The sequence below is a fragment of the Lingula anatina genome, chromosome 8, assembly GCF_051362555.1.
Source record: "Lingula anatina isolate TDL-2025a chromosome 8, LinAna3.0, whole genome shotgun sequence".
In the NCBI taxonomy this organism is placed as follows: domain Eukaryota; kingdom Metazoa; phylum Brachiopoda; class Lingulata; order Lingulida; family Lingulidae; genus Lingula; species Lingula anatina.
The window spans coordinates 6,926,415-6,949,901 of record NC_141774.1 but is presented as its reverse complement, the minus strand read 5'-3'; the positions used below and the strand labels follow the sequence as shown (position 1 = coordinate 6,949,901).

The following is a 23,487-nucleotide window of genomic DNA, read 5'->3' as shown; positions in this document are numbered from 1 at the left end:
GCCCACGCTTTCTTAGCACTATTGGATACGGTCACTTTACAAAACGATGTGATCAATTCTTTTACACCATAGATACTTTGTCATAAATTTACTCTGTTGCTACTTCACATACCAGCAGCCTTTGATGCCATTAAACATGTGTTACTGTACACGTTTATGAGGCTTAAAAATTGGTGTGGTATTGATGGTGTTGCCACGCCCCTAGGATGTCGCGGCGCCCCTTAGCATGCCCCACGCCCCTAGGATGTCGCGGCGCCCGTGCCTAGACTAGAAAGATTTATTATAAGGTCGTATTTAAATGAGACAATAAGGTAGATATAAAGAGAACAGGTGGTGGGTAGAAAGGGGAACTTAGGCAGTGGGAATAAAGTTGTTTGGAAATTCACGACACTTGTTGCTCACTTCTTCTCGATCTGTGAACCTAAAATCGAATCTTACACCGTTTAGAGGGAGTGTTTCAAATATAGCTTCTGTAGGATCCTACATCCTCTGCCAGGGCTGCAGATTACTTACAATGTATGTGCACTTTTCTCCGACGCATTCCATTTACAGTGGAGAAATGTAGGGATATGCAGGGGTAGATCCAGGATTATTGGAAGGGGGGTCCGATCCCCCGACTTCTCCCCTACCCCTTGGCGTAAGGGCCCCGAAAAAATGTGATATTTAGAGGGCAAACTGTGCCCTTTGGTACGGTTAAGAACTATGCATCAGCTAGTCAAACTTCTAATTTGAAGAGGGGATCATTGGTTATATTTTTCTTTCAGAAATGGAAGAGGTGGGGGGGTTAGGACCCCCTTGACACCCACTAAATCCGCCCCTGGTATGTGTATATACATGTATATATATTAAGTCTTATATTTTCAGTTCAACTTTCAAGTTAAAGAAGACCGTCCAGAGTGTCCCAACACTTAGAAGGATGTTATCGACGCAAAATAAGTCCATTTTTTACGTCTTTCTGGTTTTGACTGCCATGGTACTATTGTTCCACTTATTATTCAAAGGATGGAAAAATGTAATCATCAAGCCCTCCTTTCCTTTTTTTACCAAAGTTTCGTTAGGGGAACAACTAACACTACAATATACACCCCCGCTTTCTTTGATTTTACCCCACGGCAGACGACACTATGTGTTTCCGGTTAACATGACTGTCCAGCTTCCGGTTGTTCCTAAAATGCTGTCCTCTGGCCTTCCTGACAAGGAGGACTTGACGTGGAAAGAACAACCAGGCGGAAAACAGTACTTTTTCTCAGCATTTTACGATGACCGCGAGGGAGGACACGTTCGAATTGTATCACTTGTAGACAGAGAGACTAAACCGCCGGGATTCTGCAGAGTTTGGTTCCGAGAAGCGGGTAAAACTGGACTCGGTGGTGACCTGTCTAGTAATGATAGTATAGTGCGGCCGGCAAAGCTTGAGCGAAATCCAAAGAGGGGAAAGTAAGTTGCATTGATATGACACGTATTTATGAACGGATGATCTGGGAGTATGCTTTTGAACGGGAAAGGTCCTCTTTGGATCGAAATTTGATCTTGGTTCTGTGCCAGAAGGTCCTACTGTAGAAGGGTTCACAATTTTCTCAAATATGATAATCCACGTTGAAATAAGCAGCTGCAGGACTTCTTCTTCTTCTTGATTTGGGGGAATGGTAAAGTCTTGTTTATTCATCTTTATTGGGGTAGGACAGAAAAGGAAGAGGGGGGGGTAAATGTTTAATTCTAGCTGGTTATGTGTATGTGTGTACGGGGGATTGTGGACAACCAAATATTCGCTTTACCACATCTTCTAGCTTTCTTAATTAAACTATGCAAATTTACCAAATTATTTATCGATTAATTTGTTCGTTTATTTTTTATTATTATTATTTTAGATAACCACTGTGAAGAGGGGCCTATGTAAACTCTGTTCTATGTATTTGTTCATTTATTTACTTTAGATATTCTGCATCTCTTTACCATTGTGATGTGAAAGGATTACCAAAGCCGCTGGCCGTTTCCTTGGTGGAAGACCGAAACTCTGCTCACACAAACAGCGTCCCCATTCTCAAGGTGATCGACAAGAGTCGGCCAAGCAAGTGGGATGCGAACAAGCTGAGACGGAAGATCGGAGTTTGTGTAGAGACTCCCCTTTTTGAATATAGTAACTTCATGCGGTTGATAGAGTTTGTTGAGGTTTACCGGACACTTGGAGCGGAGCATTTCACCTTGTATAATTACACTGGTGATCCTGTGATGAATCCGGTTATCCGGGCGTATGTTCAACAAGGTAAGGGGATAATTTTGGCCATTCTTTGATTAATTATCAGTTTATTTTCTTTTCATTTTATTTTGTATTTCGTTCTTTCTTTCTTTCTTTTTCTTCAGAAATCTGATTTGAATGCCATTTCATTTTAACCTTCCCTATTTAAATTAGAAAAAAGACTCCTAAAGCTTCATTATTATAAATCACCTAGCTTTGAATTACAGTTCGTTTGAATGGCATGTGTAATTAAATTGTGGATATTAGAGATCAAGGTATATCATATTAAACTTACAGGTCAGCAAATGAAAATGGGTTTTATAAACATCTAATGATGGTAATTGGGATCTGGCCTACTCCCCCATGTCACAAAGCGGACAATTATTCACATAGACGACGGAATACGATTGTCGCCCCTCTGCTGTTAAACATTAAATCATTGCTTACGGTAAAAAAAAAAACTGTGTCTTAACGCGGCACATAAAATAGAATTAAACTTAATATAAGAAACACATTATAATATAAGGTCCAACTAATGGCCTTACTTTTAACCATACATGTCATTATATTTTTCCTCTCTTATTTCTGTTTAACAATTTGTTCGGCTGGTGAGTGCGTGCCACTTACTCAGGTACTGTAGCAAGACAAATTCAAGAAATGAGTCCAATTTCTACGGTCATCGCACCTAGCAACTAGAAAAGCACCCCGAGAGCGCAGACTTCCGCCAAGGCAGCGATTTTTTATTATTATTGATTATTGATTGATTATTGATCCGGATCACCACCAAAAACTAACCATCTCTTCCTAGGCCCACTTCTGACAGTTCCTGAAAATTTCATCAAAATCGGTCGATAACTTTTTGAGTTATGTTGATGACAAACAAACAGACAAACAGGGGTGAAAACATAAGCTCCTTGGCGGAGATAATTACCTAGCGTCCCTGCTTGAAAGAGAATCTCACGTGCCCCCTGCGACTCCCAAGGCAGACTTGTGCCTTTCCAGTGCAAGCTTTCATCTACCTCTACGAACTCCACGGTCTCCGCTACATCCAAAATTCGTAGGGGTTGTACATGTACAGGTACGGGCCTAAAATTCAAGCGTCCGGTTGTGACTGAGGCTTAACTGTACTCTACTTTTCTTTTTAGGGATAATGACATTAATTCCATGGAACTTACCACCAAACTTGCGAGTAAATTCTGTCGGCAATGAAGCCACAGAAGGAGTGCACTACTACGCCGAACTATCCTCAATCCAGGACTGCCTCTACCGTACCATGTATGAGTTCAAATACGTCGTTTTCGTCGATACAGACGAGTTAATCGTGCCAAGGAAACAAAACGACTTATATGCCATGTTAGAAAGTTTACCGCAGGACCGTGCGGGGTACGCATTCGCCAAGAAAGAGTTCATAATTAGTCCAGCGACTATTGACACATATCCAGCCGTGAAGGGAAAATTGGAAGCGAGGCTGTTACGTTATCGCCCAGCTTGTCTCTTAACTTCCCGACGTTCACGTAAGATCCATTCGTTCAGTAAAAGGTGTTGTTACAAAACTATCGTTAAGCCAGAGAAAGTATGGCTGATGGATGTCCACTGGATCGAACGCGCCACGGAAAGCACTTTTAACGCAGGGGGAGACTTGGGGTCGTTGCATCACTACAGACAACACTTCATGGGGAGTGGAATAATAACGGATGCCTCAATTTTTAGATTCGGCGAAAAGATATTAGAAAACATTGACAAGGCAGTTCAGTATGTGAGGCATACAACTTGAGTCTTTTCTGACGGTAAATGGCTCTGTGGTTAGTTTATCATTTATTATAGAATGTAATTATAGAATAAAAAAATCATCTCTGTTTGCCTGAGGTGCTTTCAATGCATTGTTTAAAAGTATAAGGTAGCCAGCTTCTCAGTTTTGTTGCTATAAGTCAACAATAACGTTTTTAATTTTGACTTAGAGAGCTCTTATCTGAAATCTTAAATGATTGATTAACACCATATTTAACCGTCATGGTTAGATCATCTACGCAGGAAACGGTAATGTTTAACTCTAACCCCAACGAATGCAAGTTTTTTTCTGACTGCCTAGCTTTGCATGGCAAGGTTGTGTAACCTTGAAACTGCTGCAATGGGGCCATTCGGAACAGTAGACTAACCAGTCCGAGGGTCAAATATGGCTGACCCACTTGAATACTTCCCCACGGGATATCTATTCAGTGTCTATTAGCTGGTTAGACGGCAAGCTTTGTGGTAGGTCGCCATATTTGACCTTCGTACTAGTCAATCCCCCATTCTGAATGAGGCGCTTGACACGCTGACCCTGACAAGGTACCCACAAGTCGTATTGCGCGTATAATCTCAAGGAGCAGGCAATTCCATCTCTGGAACGCGATCACGTCATTAAAATGGTCGTATTTATAAACACAGTTCATATTCTTACAATGGATGCACAGACCTGAAAAACAGAGTTTTGTTTATGAATCAATTCAATTCAATCCGCACCTTTAAGAATAGACCAGACCAACCAATTCAATATTTTATAACCAGCATCCCCTAGCAGCTGTATTATTGGAGTATGGGTAGAAAAGATCATTCCAGTCTGTAATACACTGAACAGCAACGAAGACAGAAAGATTTCACTGTAAGTATGATGATGTTTCTTTGCCATGTAGTGTTTCTTTAAGAATGATGCAACAAATGGAACGCCAATCGATCTCTTAACGTATCAGTGTACAGTATCCTACATCATATGTTATCCCTTTGGCCCATCTTTGACTGTCGGCGGGGGTTGTCAGAGGATCCTACACGTACAGCATGCCTGATGGTGTCTTTTTTAATATACTTCACATGGTGGCAATGACCGTCTTTAATAAGCGACCAGGGCATTTTGGCAACTCCTTTATTTAATTTATGCCCCTGGGACTGAGGTGCATGTACGCCTTGATATAAGTAAAACGAACTGGTCTTTATAAAAAATGCCATCAAAAACTGTTCAATGTTGAATAATCACCCGATTAGTAGCTACGAACTAGATGTTGCAGATGGGTAGCCTTAGCACATCCCCTTACTTCCCCAATTTGTCAAGAGTAGCTAAGTGGACCTCTGTTACCCCATCCCTGGTTACGTATGGCACTGTTTGGGCATTAGCAATAGTTATTGAAAAGAAAGGCATAATAACAGCATTAAAATCTGCTCCCAAGCTTGTTTATATAAAAATTTCGATGAAAAAAATTGACTGTCAGAATAGCAAAAGCCTTATCTGTCTAGAAGGAGATAACAGATATTACCACGTGAAAAAAAACTATAATCATCCACCGACAAAGACAGTCTCAAGTCCTTCTGCACTAATTTCTTTGTACCTATGCACATCTCTCTCATACATAATTCACCAAAGTTCCTCACTCAAATAGTTTGAGAGGAGGTAACAGAAAATACATTGTACAATAAAAAAAGAAGCCACCACCAGGGACAGGATTCAATCCCAAGCTAAAATTCTGATGGTTTAGGTGAATCAATTTACAAAATTTCATCACCCTCACTCTTTAGCCTTAGGTAGAGGTAGCAGAAATTCCAATATGAAAAACAAATAGAATCACTCATTCCCAAGGGGCCGCCCGGCCTCTCGGCGCACTTCCTGAGTACCACTTCCCTGATGTACATCCCTGATAGAAAGGCCTATCAATTTCCCAAGATTCAAGTTTTTCAATCTATTGGTTTTAAAAAAAGAAAAAAAAACACACACACACACAAACGAGCAGAGGGACAGGATAACACAATCCCTAACTTTCTTACCAAAGTGGAAGAATAAACAAGCAGCGACTCCCTGATGCACATCCTTGATAGAAAGGTCTATCAATTCCCCAAGATTCACATTCCTCCATCTATTGGTTTAAAAAAAGAAAAAACTAACGCACAGACGAGCAGAGGGACAGAATAACACGATCCTCGACTTTTTTTCACCAAACTGCAAAAATAAATAAGCAGCAACAGTCACGAACTCGTACCATATATGTGTTGCTAATACTTTGTACCTATTTACTGATCAGCTGTTTATATATCGTAGGAGGCTACGCTTGATACATATAAGGCAATTGCTCGATCTTTTCAACGGGGAAAATTATTAATTTTACGGATAGTGCCTAATTCATAATTTCTTTAAATAAAACGTTATGTTGACTTATAGCAACAAAATTGAGAAGCAGGTTACCTGATACTTTTAAACTATGCATTAAAAGCACCACAGACAAACAGAAATGAAATTTTTATGATTCTAAAATTACAGTAGATAGAAGGTAAAACAGGATGGATTACCAGTACTTTATGATTAGGCCCTTTACGCACGGCACATGGATAGAAATATATTTTAGCTTTGCCTCGTTTCGATTGCTTTACCCTAATTTTGGGGATGGGTGGGGAGAAGGTGGTATATGTACGTACCTAAGAATCTTAGACCCGCCATACCAGTAGCCTACGGTAAAAAATTACACTATATTATATAGTCTATAATCCCTACATGTCATTTATCATTAATATTTTAAATACTTTTACAGAACCAGCATCCAGTGTGGAACTTCTTGGCATAGACGGAGGAAACCAATTTGGAAATGACAAAAAGAAGCCGTCTTGATTCAGTAGCCGCTAACAAGCATTCATTTTGACTATTACTCCAACTACATGTGACGAATTTGAATCTTATTTCAAGGTCGTGACCAATTCACTGCAGCCTTTCCCTGGTTTAAGTTTAGGCCTACTTTATACTGGACGTCGTTTACATGCACCAGAGGAGACTACATGCACTTGATAACAAAATGCGAATTCTTACAAATTCCCGTATCAAACGCCATCTTTTTATTTTATTCGTGGTATGGACAGGGTTATTTCTATTACCCCTGATATACTACATCACTTGGATCTATCCTGTTTACCGTGTTCCTAAATCGGCTTCTTATGAAGGTCTGTTTGAATGCAGCTACCAGCCGCCGTTGAATTTGCTGTTCCCTTCATGGACACCCGCTGCGCAACTTCCCGTTGCGCACGTTCTCCTACAACAATCTAATGGCACGGTAGAAATGGTGAATGGAGTTAAATTGATGGAGAACTTCACATGGAAATTAGTTCCAAATACGACCCACTACGTGTTTTCGGCTTTCTGGGACACCAGAAAAGATTCCTTTATCAGGATTATTTCTATAATTGACAAATATAGAAAAGCTCCCTCTTTTTGTCGAGTGTGGCATAAAACTGTTGGAAAGGACGGAAAAAAGAACGAAAGTAACCTTCGGATTTCAACCAGCCTACGTAAACTTTCAGTGGAAATTATTCCGAAAGGTGGAAGGTATTGTATGTTTTTTTTTTTTTTTTTTTTCTGATATGATAGTGGGATTACTCATCTGATAATTGATCCACTCTCTTCGTAAAGATATATAAATTCCCGGTTTAAAATGGAAATTTTTATTACAGAACGTGAAAAGACCTTTCATTTTTGACTCACTGAAAAAAAATGTATTGGGATGATAAAACCCTGCCATCAACGTTGCGCGTACGTTAATTCCTTAAAAATTGACAGATTTGGTTGCAGACGACCTTGATAGCGTTTCACTAGTCTGTTCCTTGCTAATATTTATTTGATGTCGCTGCACTGCTGTACTAGCACGCTGTTTGCACACTAATGGATGTTGGATCAACTTCCAATAAATGTCTTACGGATGCAGGGACTCTAAAAGAGGTTTTTGTTAGAGAGAGGATGTCCCTGGGTATAATTGAGAGGAACGTGTCCTCTGCAAATACCCCCTTCCCCCAAGTCTGTCTTTGTCTTATTACCTTAATCTATTTTCAGATATGTTTGTTCCATCCTCCATTGCGACGTCTCCAAGCTGCTACAACCTATCGCGGTGTCAGTTGTTCGTGATAGATCGGTCAAAGAAACAGGGCCTCCAATGTTGAAAGTCGTTGACAGACAACCCAACTGGATAAAAGGCAAAGACAGACAAATTATAGGCGTCTGCATCCAGACCCCTCTCTTTGATTACAAGAATTTTCTGAAATTGGTGGAAGCCTTTGAAATGTACAAGATATTGGGAGCCAAGCATGTTACTCTGTACAATTACACCGGAGATCCAGTGCTTAATCACGTTCTTCAAGGCTACGTGGCACAAGGTGAGTGCTTGTACACAGTTTCATAGTTGGTAGAGTTCAGTTACTGCGGGGTTTGTGCACGCGCGCGTGTGTGTGTGGGTGTAAAGCCCCCTTTATACTGGGCGGTGTCCTTTTTGCATCCTTCGTGAGATAGATGAAACTGGCATTGTTGTGGTCGTAAGAAGGAGGCACAAGCATTGCTTTGGTTGCAGAATGAATGCTTAATGATCGGCCAGATTTCGGCACGTAGATTATTCTTGTTTTTTTACTCTCAAACGGGACCGTACTTCAGGACGCAGAAAGGACGCCGTCCAGTATAGAGGGGCCTTAAAAGAGAGAGAGAGAGAGAGAGAGAGAGAGAGAGAGAGAGGGAGGATATAAGCTGTGTCACGGTCTCAAAAAGTCGTTGTGATCAGGCAGACCGTTGTAAAAAAACTATTAGTAGTTGAAAACCAGCTTTTTTTTACTTATTCTCAATTCTTATTTGAATAAGAGTATAAGAATATATTAAAATATACAGCATATGGTGTGAGATGATAACCTTTCAAAATAACACCTCGAAATGTATAGCAAATGTACATACTTTACCGTCTTGTTTTCGTCAATTATATTTTCATTGTAATTTCATGTCAATAAACATATGATATATGTGTTTCAAAAGAAAGGAAGAAAAAATTTGTTCCTGACGAATTGACCTCGGAGCGTTTCAATTACGTTCCACGTTAGTGCTAGTGTACACCAGTTACAAATAAGGGTGGCAGCGGTGGCATTGTTGATTTTATAGAAATTGATTTCCTTGTATTTTCAGGCTTTCTTGACGTGGTCCCTTGGCCTTTGCCTCGTGAAATACGCGTCAATACCTCCGACGGGGACGATAAGCAAGGAGTTCACTACTACGCCGAGCTCGCTGCCGTTCAGGATTGCCTGTACCGCAACATGCACAAGTTTAAGTACATCGTTTTCATGGATACTGATGAAGTCATTGTACCAAGAAAAACCCGAGTCTGGATGAAAATGATAAAAAGCCTACCGCAAGATGTGGCGGGATACTACTTCAAAAAGGCCGAGTTCAATTTGGCCAAGGCAAAAATACGAAAAAATTCCACGGGACACATTGATCAACGGCTCCTGAAGTACCATCCGCCTTACATTCTGACGCGTCATAGATTCAGGCTGATTTTCGAATTCAACAAGAAATGCTGTTTTAAATCGATTGTAAGGCCGGATAAAATTTGGACCATGAGCATTCATTGGGCGGAGAAGGCCGACGGACCGATGCATGAAACAAAGGCATATACAGGACTCACCCATCACTATCGCTCACATCCCATGACCAAACGCCTTCAAACTCTCGATCCATATATGACCAGATACGAAGGCCAGTTAATGAGCAACATTGACAATTTCATGCAGAGTATACTGAATGTGACTGGACAGTCACATTAAGTTAAAATCAACCTTTACAAATTTTATCAAAGGTCAAATCCGAATGCAGGGGGGGGGGGAGGGGATAGAAAAACGATTCGAGAGTACGAGAAAATTGCTTGTTATCCGGGGAAAATACATTTTGGCGGGTAAATCTCACAGAGAGTACATTTAATTATTTTTCACCAATAAATGTATAATGATCATGCATTTTGCTAAACAAGTTGAGCACAATCTAGTGATTGGTGGTGAACTTTTTAACAATTAAATTGTTTAAAATACATGTACATATACAATTTAAATTTTAAAGTATTTAGTTATATTTAAATATTTTATCAGCTTTTCTTTGTAGTGAAAATTAATACCAGACAATATTGACATATGTTTACCATAACATGTAGCTATCTTATAAGTTTTATGACAAACAACATTTATACAGAGCTTTGTAGCTGATATATCAAGGGCCGCTTACCAAAAATGTTTCAATAGCGTATTTATCCATCACATCTGTCTACCAATGTTTATCCGCGTATTAAGTTACTTGCTTGTTTTATTTTGTCATTTTCATTTTGTGAATTTATAAAACTAGTCAGTAAGTTCAGTGTATCTATCTACCAATTTATCCGCATATTAAGTTATTTCTTGCTTTATTTTGCCATTTACATTTTGTGAATTTATAAAACTAGTCAGTAAGTTCAGTGTATCTATCTACCAATGTTAAATATTTATCCGCATTTTAAGTTATTTCTTGCTTTATTTTGCCATTTACATTTTGTGAATTTATGAAACTAGTTCGTAAGATCAGTGTATGCCGGTGTGTTGATCGGTTTGATTATACAAGCGCATAAAATAATGAATAGTTTGTAACTGACCAATGAGAAGCCTAGTCTGTAACTGACCAATGAGAAGCCTAGAAATGAGGTTATACACATGTACACATGAATTTTGAGCAAGCTTATTTTAGACGACCATTGTAGTTTTACAAGTAGAAGAAACATCGGTGTGTGCATCTATACCGTTTTTGATATCATGCAGTGCACAGGTAATAATGATATTCCCGGAATGTTAGTGATTTATCAGGCTTTGAAAATGCTTTTGGTGCTATGCCATGGCCGTTCATTACCAGGGTGTTGGATTATTTAAATATTGGTGAAAGTGGACATTAAATGGACAAATATTTTCAATAATGTGCCCAGGCAGCCATAAATTAAGGGTGTAATCTCTTATAATGTTTTAACGTTAAACAAGGCTGCAGGCAGGGAGATATGATATCTTGATTCCTACCTACTCATACTGTGCGCGGAAATAATGTCCATCATAATTAAGAACAATAAATATATATATAATTTGTCAATGTTGTTAACTCTCCTTTCCTTTGGGTCATCAATTTTATCGTCATCTTCCCAAATTAACAAAAGGTAGACTTTTTTCCAACTTCACTTCAAGGGAGTACAACCCAACAAAGACATAACATTATTATAACGTCTTATAACGTTCCAATAACTAATCAAAAACGCTATGAAAACGTTATAGTCACATTCATAAACGTTCTGCGTTCGCTGGAAAGGTGAAAAACTTAAAATGGTGATCCTTGACTGCAATTGTGAATTATCTTTTTTTTCAAAAGCGTTAAAGAGGACATACAACCCTCAAAGCCCCCAACGTAGGACATGTGCAAATAATGATGAAAATGGATGACCCCCTGCTAACCTAAGCTATTCTTGCACATGGAACAAGCAATCCCATCTCTTAACACAGTCAGCCGCATATTTCGCATTAAACCGGAACATAACAACCAGTTCTATAATATATGGACATATGCATATGTTGACTGAATTGTTTTCTTTAAATCCAGAACAGATCAACAAGTTCTATAAAATATAGAGACATGCATGTGTTGACAGAATTGCTTTCTTAAACCCAGAACAAATAAAAAAAATTATAAAATATAGATGAATGCGTTTGTTGACAGAATAGTTTTCTTAAAATCAGAGCAGATCAACCAAATCTATAAAATATAGAAACATGCATTTTTGAACAGAATTGCTTTCTTAAAAAAACGGACAGTTAAACCGATTCAAAAAAAGTATGAATACGCATGCATTTGCTGACGATACAATTTATTGCTTAAAACCCGCATCATAATAGCTGTCTTACCTGGTTGTGTACGGATACAACACAATTCCTAGTAGTCGTCGAACAGCGCTCAAGACAGAAGGATCTACTGTGAGTATGAAAAACACTTTTGAAGCTTAATCTCTGAGTCTGATGATTTCTCTTTAGAATGAAGCGACGCGTGCAACGCCGCTCGATCTCCAAACGTCTCAATGCACATGCCCGAACGAAAATTTCCTATAGAACGTTCTATAGGACTTTATAGGCCTGTATGAGAATCTATAGAAATTCTATCGAAGGCTTAGAGGATTTCTACCTTGGAAATTTCTTATAGGACCCTATATACTCTGTAGGAAAGTTTCGTGAGGGTAGTATCTTTCCTTGGATGTGTGGATCCTGTTGATTCTGTTTTCGCAAAAAAATTTTTAGTCGCTTAAAACATGTGAAATATGAAGCAACAATAGAAGCAATAATAGTCAACGTTCCCATAACTTTACCGTACCAACAGGATCGATGTATCTCAGCGATGTACCTGATTTTCGTTAAGGCGCAGTCAATGTAATCAGATTAACTGTCTGGCACTCCCCCTCACAAAGCAACATGAACAACAGTATAGACCAAAATGGTTTCCTGACTTTAAGTTACAAGAGGGCGTGCCAGACATTGAAGCCGCTTAAATTGAATGCAATTTAGCGAGGATCCCCAGGTAGTAAGATCGATCCTGCTAGTGCTATAGGGTTATGGGAATGGTCCCATTGAGAGCATTCACATCGAGAAGAGCCGAGGTCTAGTAAGGCCGAGACCTAAACATGGATGTCATGAATGTCACTGAGAGACCATTAAAGGGTTACGCGGTTTTCCTTTCATGTAGGTCCGCCATATTTAGGTCTCGGCCTTACTAGACCTCGGCTCTTCTCGATGTGAATGCTCTCATTGTCTGATGCCATAGAGATACCTCGTAATGCGTAGTAAGTATTTTACCGATCAGCTGTAAGAAGTTACTTTTTTGGATAGACACGATATAAGATAGGAAAAATGTAAAAAAAGAAGAGCAATGGAGGATTTTACTACGGAAAGTGTTGGGGGGGGGGGGTACTAAAAAGAAATTCCCTCGCTTCACTTGATAGATATAAAGCAGTAGCAGCAACAGTAGCAAGGCAGGAAGGATTTTTTCATCGTATGGCCCTCTATTTAGGACACATGTATGGAAAGATTTTTTTGTTTTGTTTCGCTTGCTATACTGTTATTTGGGAGGAAAGGGGGTAGAAAGTGGCCAAGGGGGGGTAAGCACACACTGGCTGTGGCCTTCCTATGACCCCCCCCCCCCCCCTCATTGAAAACCAGTACGGTAAGAATATTCTATTTGATATAATCCATACACCTTATTGATAATTCTTATAAAATTGCTTCACAGAACCCCATTTTTGTCCGGTGTGACAAGAATGGTAGTCAGCTATAAACCGTTGTCCTTTCCTTATTACTTTGAATAAGTGACACTCGTCCCATATTCCCTTATATATAACCCTTATACTCCGAAAAACCCTAACCTGTACTAATCATATGGGACCTCGGACTTCCCTTCTTAAGACAACCATTCCTGTCATACCGGGAAACCTTGACATTGACGCCGATAACCAACATAAAAAATGACAAAATGTGATTCTCCAGGTCCCCGTGAATTAGCAGGACTAGCTGGCACGCAGAGAGAATTCTTCCTCGGCTAAATGTGCTGAATTTGATTAATATTCCAAGAGAGCGACAATTTTACGACAGCCTTTCCCTGGTTTAAGTTTAAGCATACTACCGATTACGTGCACGAGAGTGAACTACGTGTAACAAAATGCGGACCATAATCAATTTCCGTCTCAAACGCTTTCTTTTTATTTTATTCGTTACATGGACAGGGTTATTTCTATTACCCTTGTTGTACTATTTTACTTGGATGTATCCTGTTCATCGTATTCCCATGTCAACCTCTTTGCAAGAGCAGTTAACTTGCAACTACCAGCCGCCGTTGGATTTGCTGTTCCCGTCACGGAAACCCGATTCTGTTCTTCCGGTTGCCCACATTCCACCACAACAACCTGATGGCACGGAGGAAATTCTGGATGGTGTTAAACTGGTGGAGAATTTCACATGGAAATTAGTTCCAAATACAAACCACTACGTGTTTTCGGCATTTTGGGACACCAGACACGATTCTTTTATCAGGATTATTTCTATAATAGACAAAAATACCAAAGCTCCCTCTTATTGTCGAGTATGGCATAAAACTGTTGGACGAGATAAACAAAAGAACGAAAGTAACCCCCAGACATCAACCAGCCTACGTAAACTTTCAGTGGAAATTATTCCAAAAGATGGAAGGTAGTGTATTTTTTTATTTCTAATATTATTGTGGGACTTCTCAGCTGGTAAATGGACCAATCTTCCTACATAGATGAATAATTTCCCGGTTTTTAATGGAAATTTTCATTAAAGAATGTGTGAAATGATCTTTGATTTTTGACGCACTGAGACATGTCTTGAACCGAGAAAAGTTAAATGACATAGAGATAGTTGGTGCGTACAAATATTTATTCCACTAGACCTCCGTATGCGTACTACTTTGAAATCAATTTAAATAAACGTCGTTGAAGCCGCCAAGAACTTGGCTCAGAAAAAAAAATAGAATGGGCCGTTCACGTGAGACCCATGAAAGTCCCATCCCAAAAATATGCGTTAATTTAAGCAGTTTCTTCATAATTTTTGCCCTCTACTTGCATTAAGGTGGAGAGGGAGCACACACCTTGAGGATGCCTCTAAATGTAATTGAGATGCACGTATCCCCAACGACCCTCCCTCCAAACCACCATGACTTAAGCACCTCGGTCTACTTTCAGATTTGCTTGTTCGATCCTCCATTGCAACGTCTCCAAGATACAACATCCTATCGCGGTGTCAGTTGTTCCTGATATATCGACCAAAGAAACAGGGCCGCCCATGTTGACAGTCCTTGACAGACAACCAACGTGGATTAAAGGCAAAGACAAACAATCCTTTGGTGTCTGCATCCAGACGCCTCTCTATGATTTCAAGAACTTTCTGAAATTGGTGGAAGCCTTTGAAATGTACAAGATATTGGGAGCCAGACATGTTACAATGTACAATTACACCGGAGATCCGGTGCTTAATCACGTTCTTGAAGCCTACGTGGCACAAGGTGAGTTCCCAACGTGCTCTTACAATCACCAACTTTTCTGTATTCTGCTCAAAGCCAGAAAGAGGCGTGCCAATATTTTAATCTCATTGCATTCAGCAAGAGTCCTCTCCCCGAGGAGTTCGAAGAACCTAGCTGCAGTACAATAGTTTCGTTTTGAACGCTTTCTTCAATCCTCTTTTCTACCGCATAGTGTATAGTCTGAATAAGTGAAAGTTATGGTTTTCGGTATCTGTAAAGTTAAACATTACAAATACCTTGTGAAGTTTTAAAATTACAAAAAAGGGGCATTCCATATAACTTGGGGAATAAAATGAGAAACAACGAGTTAACAAAACAATGTTGAAACTGGCTATTGTTGCCTCTGATGAGCTCTCACAGCGATATCCACGTAATTTGGTAGAGATAAGATTTAATGGTAAGAAATACGGACGTTACGAAATGACCGTGACACAGGACACAGGTTGTGCCCAATTCCAAAGTATGACGAGAAAGAAGTCTGTAAAATAAAAGGTGGCAGCGGTGGGATTCTTTACCACACCGGAAGATTGTTACCCAAAAGTTGATTTTCTTTTTTACTTTCAGGCTTTCTCGACGTGATCCAATGGCCCTTGCCTCGTGAAATACGTGTCAATGTGTCCGATGATCTGTACAATGAAGGGGTTTACTACTACGCCAAGCTCGCTGCTGTTCAGGATTGCCTGTACCGCAACATGCACAAGTTCAAGTACATCGTTTTCATGGATACTGATGAAGTCATCGTACCAAGAAACACCCGAGTCTGGATGAAAATGATAAAAAGCCTACCGCAAAATGTCTCGGCTTACTACTTCAGAAGGGCCGAGTTTATTTTGAACAGTGCAGTAATGCCAGGCGAGAATTCAGATGAAAGGCTTATAAAATACCACCCGGCTTCCATTCTGGCGCGTCAGAGAATCAGACTGATTTACGAATTCAAGAAGAAATGCTGTTTTAAATCCATCGTGAAACCGGAGAAGATTTGGACCATGAACGTACACTGGGCAGAGAAGGCAATGGGGCCCATACATGAAACAGATTCAGAAAAAGGTCTGACCCATCACTATCGCCCGAACAGAAAGTCTAAACGCCCACAAATTGTCGATCCCTACATGGGCATATACCAAGACCAGTTAATTAGAAACATTGACAATTTAATTCAGAATATAGCAGCATTGAATTAATTTTTTTTTTCCTTTGGTGCGTGGTTCAGCTGGAACGTATCTGAGTTTTATTACCTTACTTGTATAAAGGTCCTTAACTTTTAGATGTGGTGTAATTGTATATAATTCGGGCGGGTTTTACCTTTAGTTATCCATATAGATCCCACAACTTCTGGGCATCTTTTGGTTGTATTATTATTGGCATAAATCTTAACTTTAGTTATTCGTATATAGAGACCCACTACTTCCTTATATATGTACATATGGTACGGTTTTTTATAATTAAGAATATGACTGGGTTCCCATACCTACATCGATCTAACAGGATCGATCCATCTCCAAGAGGTTTCTCGCTATATTGCTTTCAGCTTAAGTGGCTTTAGATGTCTACCACGCCTACCGAAGCTGTTAAACGATAATTAATGACCCCCTAGCAACTTCAGTAGGCAACAGACATCTAAGCCGTTTAAGCTGATTGCAATTCAATGAGAATCCCCTTGGAGATAGATCAATCCACAGTTAGTACGATTGGGTCTGGGAATTGTCCCTTAGTCATTTGTTTCGGCCCTGCATCTAGAAATATATATGGGTTTGTGTAGTTAGCATAGGTAATCGTAAATGTGTCGAGGCTCACAATTTTCAGATATACAGTCAGTCAGTTTATTCTTTAAAGCAATTAGAGTGCAATCCCGGGCGTAGACGGCATGCCACCTCTTTGGTAAATGCACTATGATCAAATGTTTATAAATTGCTAAAATCAGCAAAAATATTCATTAGCTTGGTAGTTGGATCATAAATGATAATTATCAAACAAAAGGCGAAAATCTTTCATGCCGTTGGCTTACGGCCAACCTTGACGTAGGACTTCATCATGATTGTTTCTCACTGACCGCTAGCTACCCATAAATATAAGCGGGGGTCGATCTACCTGACATTTGTAAGAAGGCCCTGGCCGCTGTACCACCTAGCTGCCAGTAAAGCTTGGTGTAATCGTTATAAAAGAACCAATCCCTTTGTTTAGCTGCCGGATCATAATCGTCAATCTTACGTACATATCTTAACTTCACCAGTGTATACGTTAGGTGGTGTATGTGCATGCATGATTTTGTCATTTTGATGATTACAATCCAATTAAATTATTATAATAATTAATTAATTTTAATATAATTTAATTACAACTATTATTTTAATCATTGGTGCCACGGTTGAATTGTAATGCCTATTTTAACTCTTTATTTAAGGTGCACAGACTTAAGTAACGTTTACTGTACCGGTAAGGTTAAGTGGATTTTCATATTTTAATCTACAGTTTTATGTTTAGTATATTGTAATTTTTCATGTACTACGAAGCTGAGTATATTTTGACTTCTTAGTTTGGAGTAAATAACTTACATGGCAGTTTAGCAGCTTATGAGAGCATGCACAGCCAGTGAATAATAAAAAAAATCACTAATGTGAGGCTGTGGTAAGTTATAGTAATTTATGAAGTTGTGGTAGTTAGTAAGCATGGGCAGTTTATTTTGATGCACAAAATAGATCAATTGTATTGTAAGTAGCTGACAGTTATTCATGATAGTTGTTAGTTATTGATAATTGATATTAACTGATAACTGAGAGTTATTGATAATAGTTGATAGTTAAATGTTAGTTGATAGACAGTGATAAAAGTTCTTCACCTCTTCACCTTGATATTAAAATAGCAGTAAGAGAAACGAGGCATGTTGTGAGGGTCTATATGGAGCCATGCTCACAGTGCATGTGCGTTTGTTACAATTTCAGTAGTTCGTGGTGACAGTAAGTGTGGAAATAGTATGAACCCCCAGACGTGACTTCTTGATTTCGTCGAATATCTTCAGATTAAGTTGTGAATAAATTAACACGTTTTGTGACTTGGAACAAAGTTCATTTCTTTCCTTTTTTTTTTTTTTTTTTTGCAATATTCGTTCTAAGCGACGTGGCAAACGTGCCGCGTGGAAAGAATATTACTGGGTTCCCATACCTAGGTAGATCTTAAGGGATAGATCCATTTCCGAGAAGTTTCTCGCTATACTGCTTTCAGCTCAAGCGGCTTAGATGTCTGACACGCCTACTGAAGCTGCTTAACGATAATCAACCTTAATAACTTCAGTAGGCGTGACAGACATCTAAGCCGCTCAAGTTGATAGCAATTTAGCGAGAATCCCCTTGGAGATAGATCGACCCACAGATGGTACGATAACGTCGGGGAATGGTCCCACAGTTGCTTTGCTTATTTACATGGCGGCCGACGCTTTTCACATCTGTTTAATAGTTCAGACGTAACAATCAGAACTACCATGACACATGGAAATCTCATCCCACAAGGCATTGTTTAACTGCCAAATAAGGGACAAAGGAGCAGGCGATTACTTAAGGGTGTGTTCACATTAATTCTATCGTACTAGGTAGATCGACACAACTGCACGGGGACTCTGGCTGAATGCAATCATATTAACTGAAGGACAGGCCTTCTCGAGCTTCTAGGGGGTGATAAATTGCCGTGTGCAAAGTACGCACTGTGAGCGCACCCTAACAACGTTAAAGAATTTTTCAACCGGGTGGGGGGGAGCACCTGCGTAGTTTAATTTAGATATAGTTTGTGAAAAAAAAAATAAAAAGAGTAATTATTTGTAAGAAAATGAATGAATGTATTTTTGACGTTATCTGTTAATTCATTCGGTTTTTCATTTCTTTGTATCCATACTTCAGTCTGTCTTTTTTCTTTTTTTTTTTTTTTTTTTTTTTTTTGTTTTCTTATTTTTGTCGGCCGGTTAGTTTGTCCTATAGTCATAATATTTATTGGTAAGACATTCAAGCATTTATTTATTTATTTATTTATTTATTTATTTATTTATTTATTTTAAACCCAATCCCAATCCTATTTTGGTGTTCAGCTTAATTGTTCTTACAAAATAATAACTGAGACTTCAATTTAACGCATTATTTGCGCTTGTCTTATTCCCCAGCTGGCCTCCATGCTTGGCTGCTAACACGTTCAGCTCGGAAAATCTTTAGCCTGTCACGTCTGTCAAAAAGGTTTTCTCTTAGTCCAATTCACACTGGATAGTAATAACCGCGATCTGCTTTGTGGCTATAGTAAGTTGTATTGTTGATATATATACAAGCACATATGGCGGCATTGGAAATACAGTATTTTTTTATCAGTGGTTTTCTTGCCAAATCGAATTTAAGTCCAAACAAAATTGTGCTTTTTTAACTCACGATTGAATGCTGGACTCGTGTTTTAAACTATTTCTAATTGAATAATTGAGTATTAAGTGACTTGTCAGGCGTTCATACCACCATGGCTTCCTGGTGGGAATATCAGATGCATTTCTGTGTGTTTTCCTAAAATTTCCGAATTGTGAAAAAATAAGTAAATTTGCTGGATATGCCGACATAGAAAATATGGATTTGGGGACATCTAATATTTCCCTTTAGTTCTGCTCAAAAGAACGTAGTGACGTAGACATGTAGTCGAGATGACTGACGTCATGCACCAGCTTAGAAGTCCTTGAGCAAGTCTTAAACCGAACCAGAGCCGATCGAACTGCTCTAAGTGTGAACGAATCCACAGATGATTCTGGAAGGTCAAACAAAAGTTAAGGAGGGATACTAGTGGTATAAAAGCGACTATTTAACCACTACCACACAGAGACACTGCGCACGTTTTTACTCTATCAAGATAGTGAACCTTACTGCCACTTGTTCCTAGTCACAATGCCACCGCCAGGCCCACACGCTATGCCCGAACCCTACGTATGGGACAGGACATTCAGAACTTTCGTAAGTAAATCAAAATTATAAGTTTAATATGTAATTTTGTTGAAATTACGAGTTGAGCTATAAGGTAAACTATTATAAGATCTTATATTTTCTTTTTCTTTTCATTTGCGTATCTATTGATTCCCTCGTTTATCGTTTGGTTAATTAAGTAGCCAGTAGTTAACTTTTACCCATTTGTGAGGTTTCAATGTCCCATTGGCATGTGAAATGTGATATCCACCGGTAGATAACGTTCGTGTTGCATTCGGTTAGGAGTAACCGCCCTTCCTCCCCCCCCCTCCCCCTTCGTTAACACCAGAATTGCTGATTTTTAGCATCAACACAAATTTGTACCGCGGAATAAGGAAAGGAAGAAGTATGATAAGATCTAAAATGCAAAAATTAGAAAAAAACTTTGAAAAAAAAATGAACTGGAACATGCTTAGAAAATAACGCCACGTGTATTTTTCGACGACATTTAAATCTGCAGTTGGATTACTTCTTTTCTCTTAAGATCTAGATATTGCTTTTCGCGGCACAGAAGGAGACAGATATTGGAAAAAATTCCCACACAATGCCAGATGTCACCGTTAGATTCAGCAAAGAGTTTCTTTTCTTTATCGCAGTACTATAGCGTGATGAAGTATTAATGCAGTGAGGATGTGGCTTTCGTTCATTTAAATTTATTTTTTCAATAAGCAGGAGAAAGTATATATATATATATATATATATATATATATATATATATATATATATATATATATATATATATATATATGGCACACTATATAGCATAATTTTTATAATACCCTTCCTCCTTTAAAGTATGAAAACCAAATGGAATAAATCCATTCCAGATTTTAAAACGTAATCTCTAGTTTTCAAGCCACAAGGATTTTAAAGAATTCTAAGGTAAACACATTATTCTAGGTGTTTGGAAAGATATCCATAAGCAGATGGAAAATGATGACATTTTGAAAATTTGCATCTTTTCTTCCCCAGTATGACAAGATCGACGAGCAACACATGGCCCTCTTCGTTGGCTTGTTTAACGTCGCCGAGAGCAACCTTGACGAAGACGTGGAGCTGGCCGTGAAGGTCTTCACAAAGCACTTCCATGACGAGGAGGTGAGTTAAGGGGAATTGGATTTGAGCAGACTGAAGACCAGGCCCCGTTTCACAAAATATAAACTTATGCTTAAGTCTGGTTCTATGGCTAAGAACTTAATTACCAAGGTTACATGGTCACGTTGGCACATCTTACAGGTTGTACCCTATCAGGAGCAGTGTAACAGCACCCATATAGAAATCCCATAGTCAACTAAGTCAGAGAACTAACTTAATATTTTTCTGTGAAACTGAGGCCAGCAAAACATTTTCACTGTACTAGTTCTGATGATGATTTAATATGGGTTAAGGTAGACATATTTGGTCGGAAATTAATCGTGAGTTAAAATACATTAAGATGCTATTTCAGAAATTTTAATAATCTGTATAACATGTGATTTATCTACATTTGCTCTCATTCCACCCTTGCTTGCTTTTTTGTGATTTCTCTCTCTCTCTCTCTCTCTCTCTCTCTCTCTCTCTCTCTCTCTCTCTGACACAAACAATCTACACTCAGAATTATTCAACACGAACTGTACTATTGACATTTACATGTATCTCTGTCACCAGGAAATGATGAAAGCTGCAAACTACGAAAACTATGAAGAACACGTTAAGATCCACAAAACCTTCCTGGATGACATGAAGACTTGGCAGTCACCGGTAGCTGGCAGCACTATCGCCATTGCCAAGGACTGGTGAGTATACAGCCCCCTTTACAACGGACGGCGTCCTTTCTGCGTCCCGTAGAGTAAAAAATTACTGTACGTGCCATCTGACCGATCATTGAACATTCATTTGCAACCAAAGCCTCCTTTCTACGAGCACCGCGATGCGAGTTTCATGGCCGCACAAATGGCACAGAAAGGACGCCGTCCAGTGTAAAGGGTGGGGGTGGGGTTAAACTAACACATTGAATCAGATATACATTAAGAAGGAACGTGGGTTCAGGGGGCGGGAACGGAGGGGAGGGACACAGCGGACACACAACCTCAATTTCTTTACTACGGGAACATCCCTTCCATCTGCCCCCGCCCCTCCTACCCATAAAAATTGACTAATTAACGTACGATATAAAACCGAACATTTTTATCTCTTCCTGTGTCCTAAACGTAAAATAATCCTCATCTTCTCTTCTTCCCCCCTTCTCTTTAGTTTTATTACCTTTATTGAATATTACAGGTTGGTTAACCACATCAAGATACAAGACTTTAAGTATAAGGGGAAGCTGTAACCTGGAGAACGTTATCAAGTTTTTTTTTTTCGTTTTTATCTCAAACTTTAACATGGCAGACTAAACAGACAGAAATTAAGTCGACATTTTCAACAAAATAAGCTAAAGAAGTCCAGATTTCATGACTTGGAACGTATTCAACATTAAACAATTATTTCCTGGGAATGTTTCCACTATTGTAGGTTATACAATTGTGTTCCCTCTCTTATTTTAATATTGTGATTCTTGTAACAAAAATGTATCCCGTCTTCTTTCTTTTAACGAGTGTTTTAACTTTCAATTGTGTTTGTTTCTTCAATGCGGCAGCCAATATATCAATATGTGTAGAGTAATTTTTTGCGTGTTTTTGCTATTAGGTTTAGATTACCAAAGTTTTATCTTTAAGTTTATACAACTGTTTTCCTTTATAAACCTGATTTCTATTCTAACGTAGATAAATTTCCAACTAAAAGAAGTCTTGGTGTTTTCATGGAAGGAAAAAAACTTGCATGTATTTTCAAAGAATTGCTTAATTAGTCGTGATTCCTTTATTATTCCGTTCTTTGTTCATTTTTTTATTATCATCGGTATTATTATTTGATTAGATACAGATAAGTTCCAGCATATTTTTGCTGTTAATAGTATGCTTAATATAGTACTTCTATTTCTAGTATTTCTGGTACTGCAATGCTGCTAATGCAATTATTATGGCCGAATACGCATGACGTGCGTACGCATTCCGCTGTTGCTTGCGTACATGTAGATGCGTGGAATATAAATACATGTAGTACGAATGATCATTCTCTATCTCTTTTATTAACGTTTTTTATTATTATTTATGTGCTAGAGCTCTTATAAATATGAAAACTTGGATAGGGGAGCTAGAGTGTGGTTTTTCGGGACAGTAGAAAAGTAGTGTTACAATTATTAGAATTTAGGTTCACATTTATTTAACTCTGATGTGATGGTGTTAGTAATAGAGATTCCTTCGTGCCAATAAATAATACAATTTAATTTAGTTGTTTCTTTGCTCATTTTTGTTTTTCATGAAACTCTTAATTTTTTTTCTGAGTGCACCGCTGTATAGTCATTG

The 23,487-nt window shown here is 38.8% G+C and overlaps 3 protein-coding genes across 5 annotated transcripts; all 3 read left to right on the top strand.

Annotated features, from left to right (window-relative positions):
• The first annotated feature begins 868 nt into the window (after positions 1 to 868).
• Positions 869 to 9,895, top strand: LOC106175613 (beta-1,4-galactosyltransferase galt-1). Of its 3 annotated transcripts, none has more exons than XM_086994644.1 (4): positions 869 to 1,437; positions 1,935 to 2,263; positions 3,382 to 4,023; positions 6,787 to 7,437. In XM_086994644.1, the coding sequence occupies exons 1-3, from the start codon at positions 917 to 919 to the stop codon at positions 4,008 to 4,010; spliced, it is 1,479 nt and encodes a 492-aa protein (XP_086850770.1). In that variant the 5' UTR covers positions 869 to 916; the 3' UTR covers positions 4,011 to 4,023; positions 6,787 to 7,437. The 3 variants fall into 3 exon arrangements, with proteins under 3 accessions (XP_086850770.1, XP_013413100.2, XP_086850769.1); XM_086994643.1 differs by lacking the exons at positions 869 to 1,437; positions 1,935 to 2,263; positions 3,382 to 4,023 and adding exons at positions 4,055 to 4,877; positions 8,073 to 8,392; positions 9,180 to 9,895 and having other exon boundaries at positions 6,787 to 7,571; XM_013557646.2 differs by lacking the exon at positions 6,787 to 7,437 and having other exon boundaries at positions 3,382 to 4,092.
• Positions 9,896 to 13,585: 3,690 nt separating this feature from the next.
• Positions 13,586 to 15,299, top strand: LOC147760272 (uncharacterized). Its single transcript, XM_086994759.1, has 2 exons — positions 13,586 to 14,278; positions 14,794 to 15,299. The coding sequence occupies exons 1-2, from the start codon at positions 13,752 to 13,754 to the stop codon at positions 15,257 to 15,259; spliced, it is 993 nt and encodes a 330-aa protein (XP_086850885.1). The 5' UTR covers positions 13,586 to 13,751; the 3' UTR covers positions 15,260 to 15,299.
• Positions 15,300 to 19,930: 4,631 nt separating this feature from the next.
• LOC106175615 (myohemerythrin) lies at positions 19,931 to 23,408 on the top strand. Its single transcript, XM_013557704.2, has 4 exons — positions 19,931 to 20,095; positions 21,077 to 21,202; positions 21,752 to 21,879; positions 22,364 to 23,408. Exons 1-4 carry the CDS (start codon positions 20,030 to 20,032, stop codon positions 22,413 to 22,415), a joined length of 372 nt encoding a protein of 123 aa, XP_013413158.2. The 5' UTR covers positions 19,931 to 20,029; the 3' UTR covers positions 22,416 to 23,408.
• Positions 23,409 to 23,487: the final 79 nt, after the last annotated feature.

What these genes read in the sequence shown, in the direction of transcription:
- LOC106175613 (XM_086994643.1), top strand. Translation starts at nt 7,009, where the DNA reads ATGCACCAGAGGAGACTACATGCACTTGATAACAAAATGCGAATTCTT. An exon ending in ATTATTCCGAAAGGTGGAAG is followed by an intron (nt 7,572 to 8,072) that starts GTATTGTATGTT and finishes ATCTATTTTCAG; the next exon opens with ATATGTTTGTTCCATCCTCC. An exon ending in TCAAGGCTACGTGGCACAAG is followed by an intron (nt 8,393 to 9,179) that starts GTGAGTGCTTGT and finishes TTGTATTTTCAG; the next exon opens with GCTTTCTTGACGTGGTCCCT.
- LOC147760272 (XM_086994759.1), top strand. Translation starts at nt 13,752, where the DNA reads ATGCGGACCATAATCAATTTCCGTCTCAAACGCTTTCTTTTTATTTTA. An exon ending in ATTATTCCAAAAGATGGAAG is followed by an intron (nt 14,279 to 14,793) that starts GTAGTGTATTTT and finishes GTCTACTTTCAG; the next exon opens with ATTTGCTTGTTCGATCCTCC.
- LOC106175615 (XM_013557704.2), top strand. Translation starts at nt 20,030, where the DNA reads ATGCCACCGCCAGGCCCACACGCTATGCCCGAACCCTACGTATGGGAC. An exon ending in ACAGGACATTCAGAACTTTC is followed by an intron (nt 20,096 to 21,076) that starts GTAAGTAAATCA and finishes TTTCTTCCCCAG; the next exon opens with TATGACAAGATCGACGAGCA. An exon ending in AGCACTTCCATGACGAGGAG is followed by an intron (nt 21,203 to 21,751) that starts GTGAGTTAAGGG and finishes CTCTGTCACCAG; the next exon opens with GAAATGATGAAAGCTGCAAA.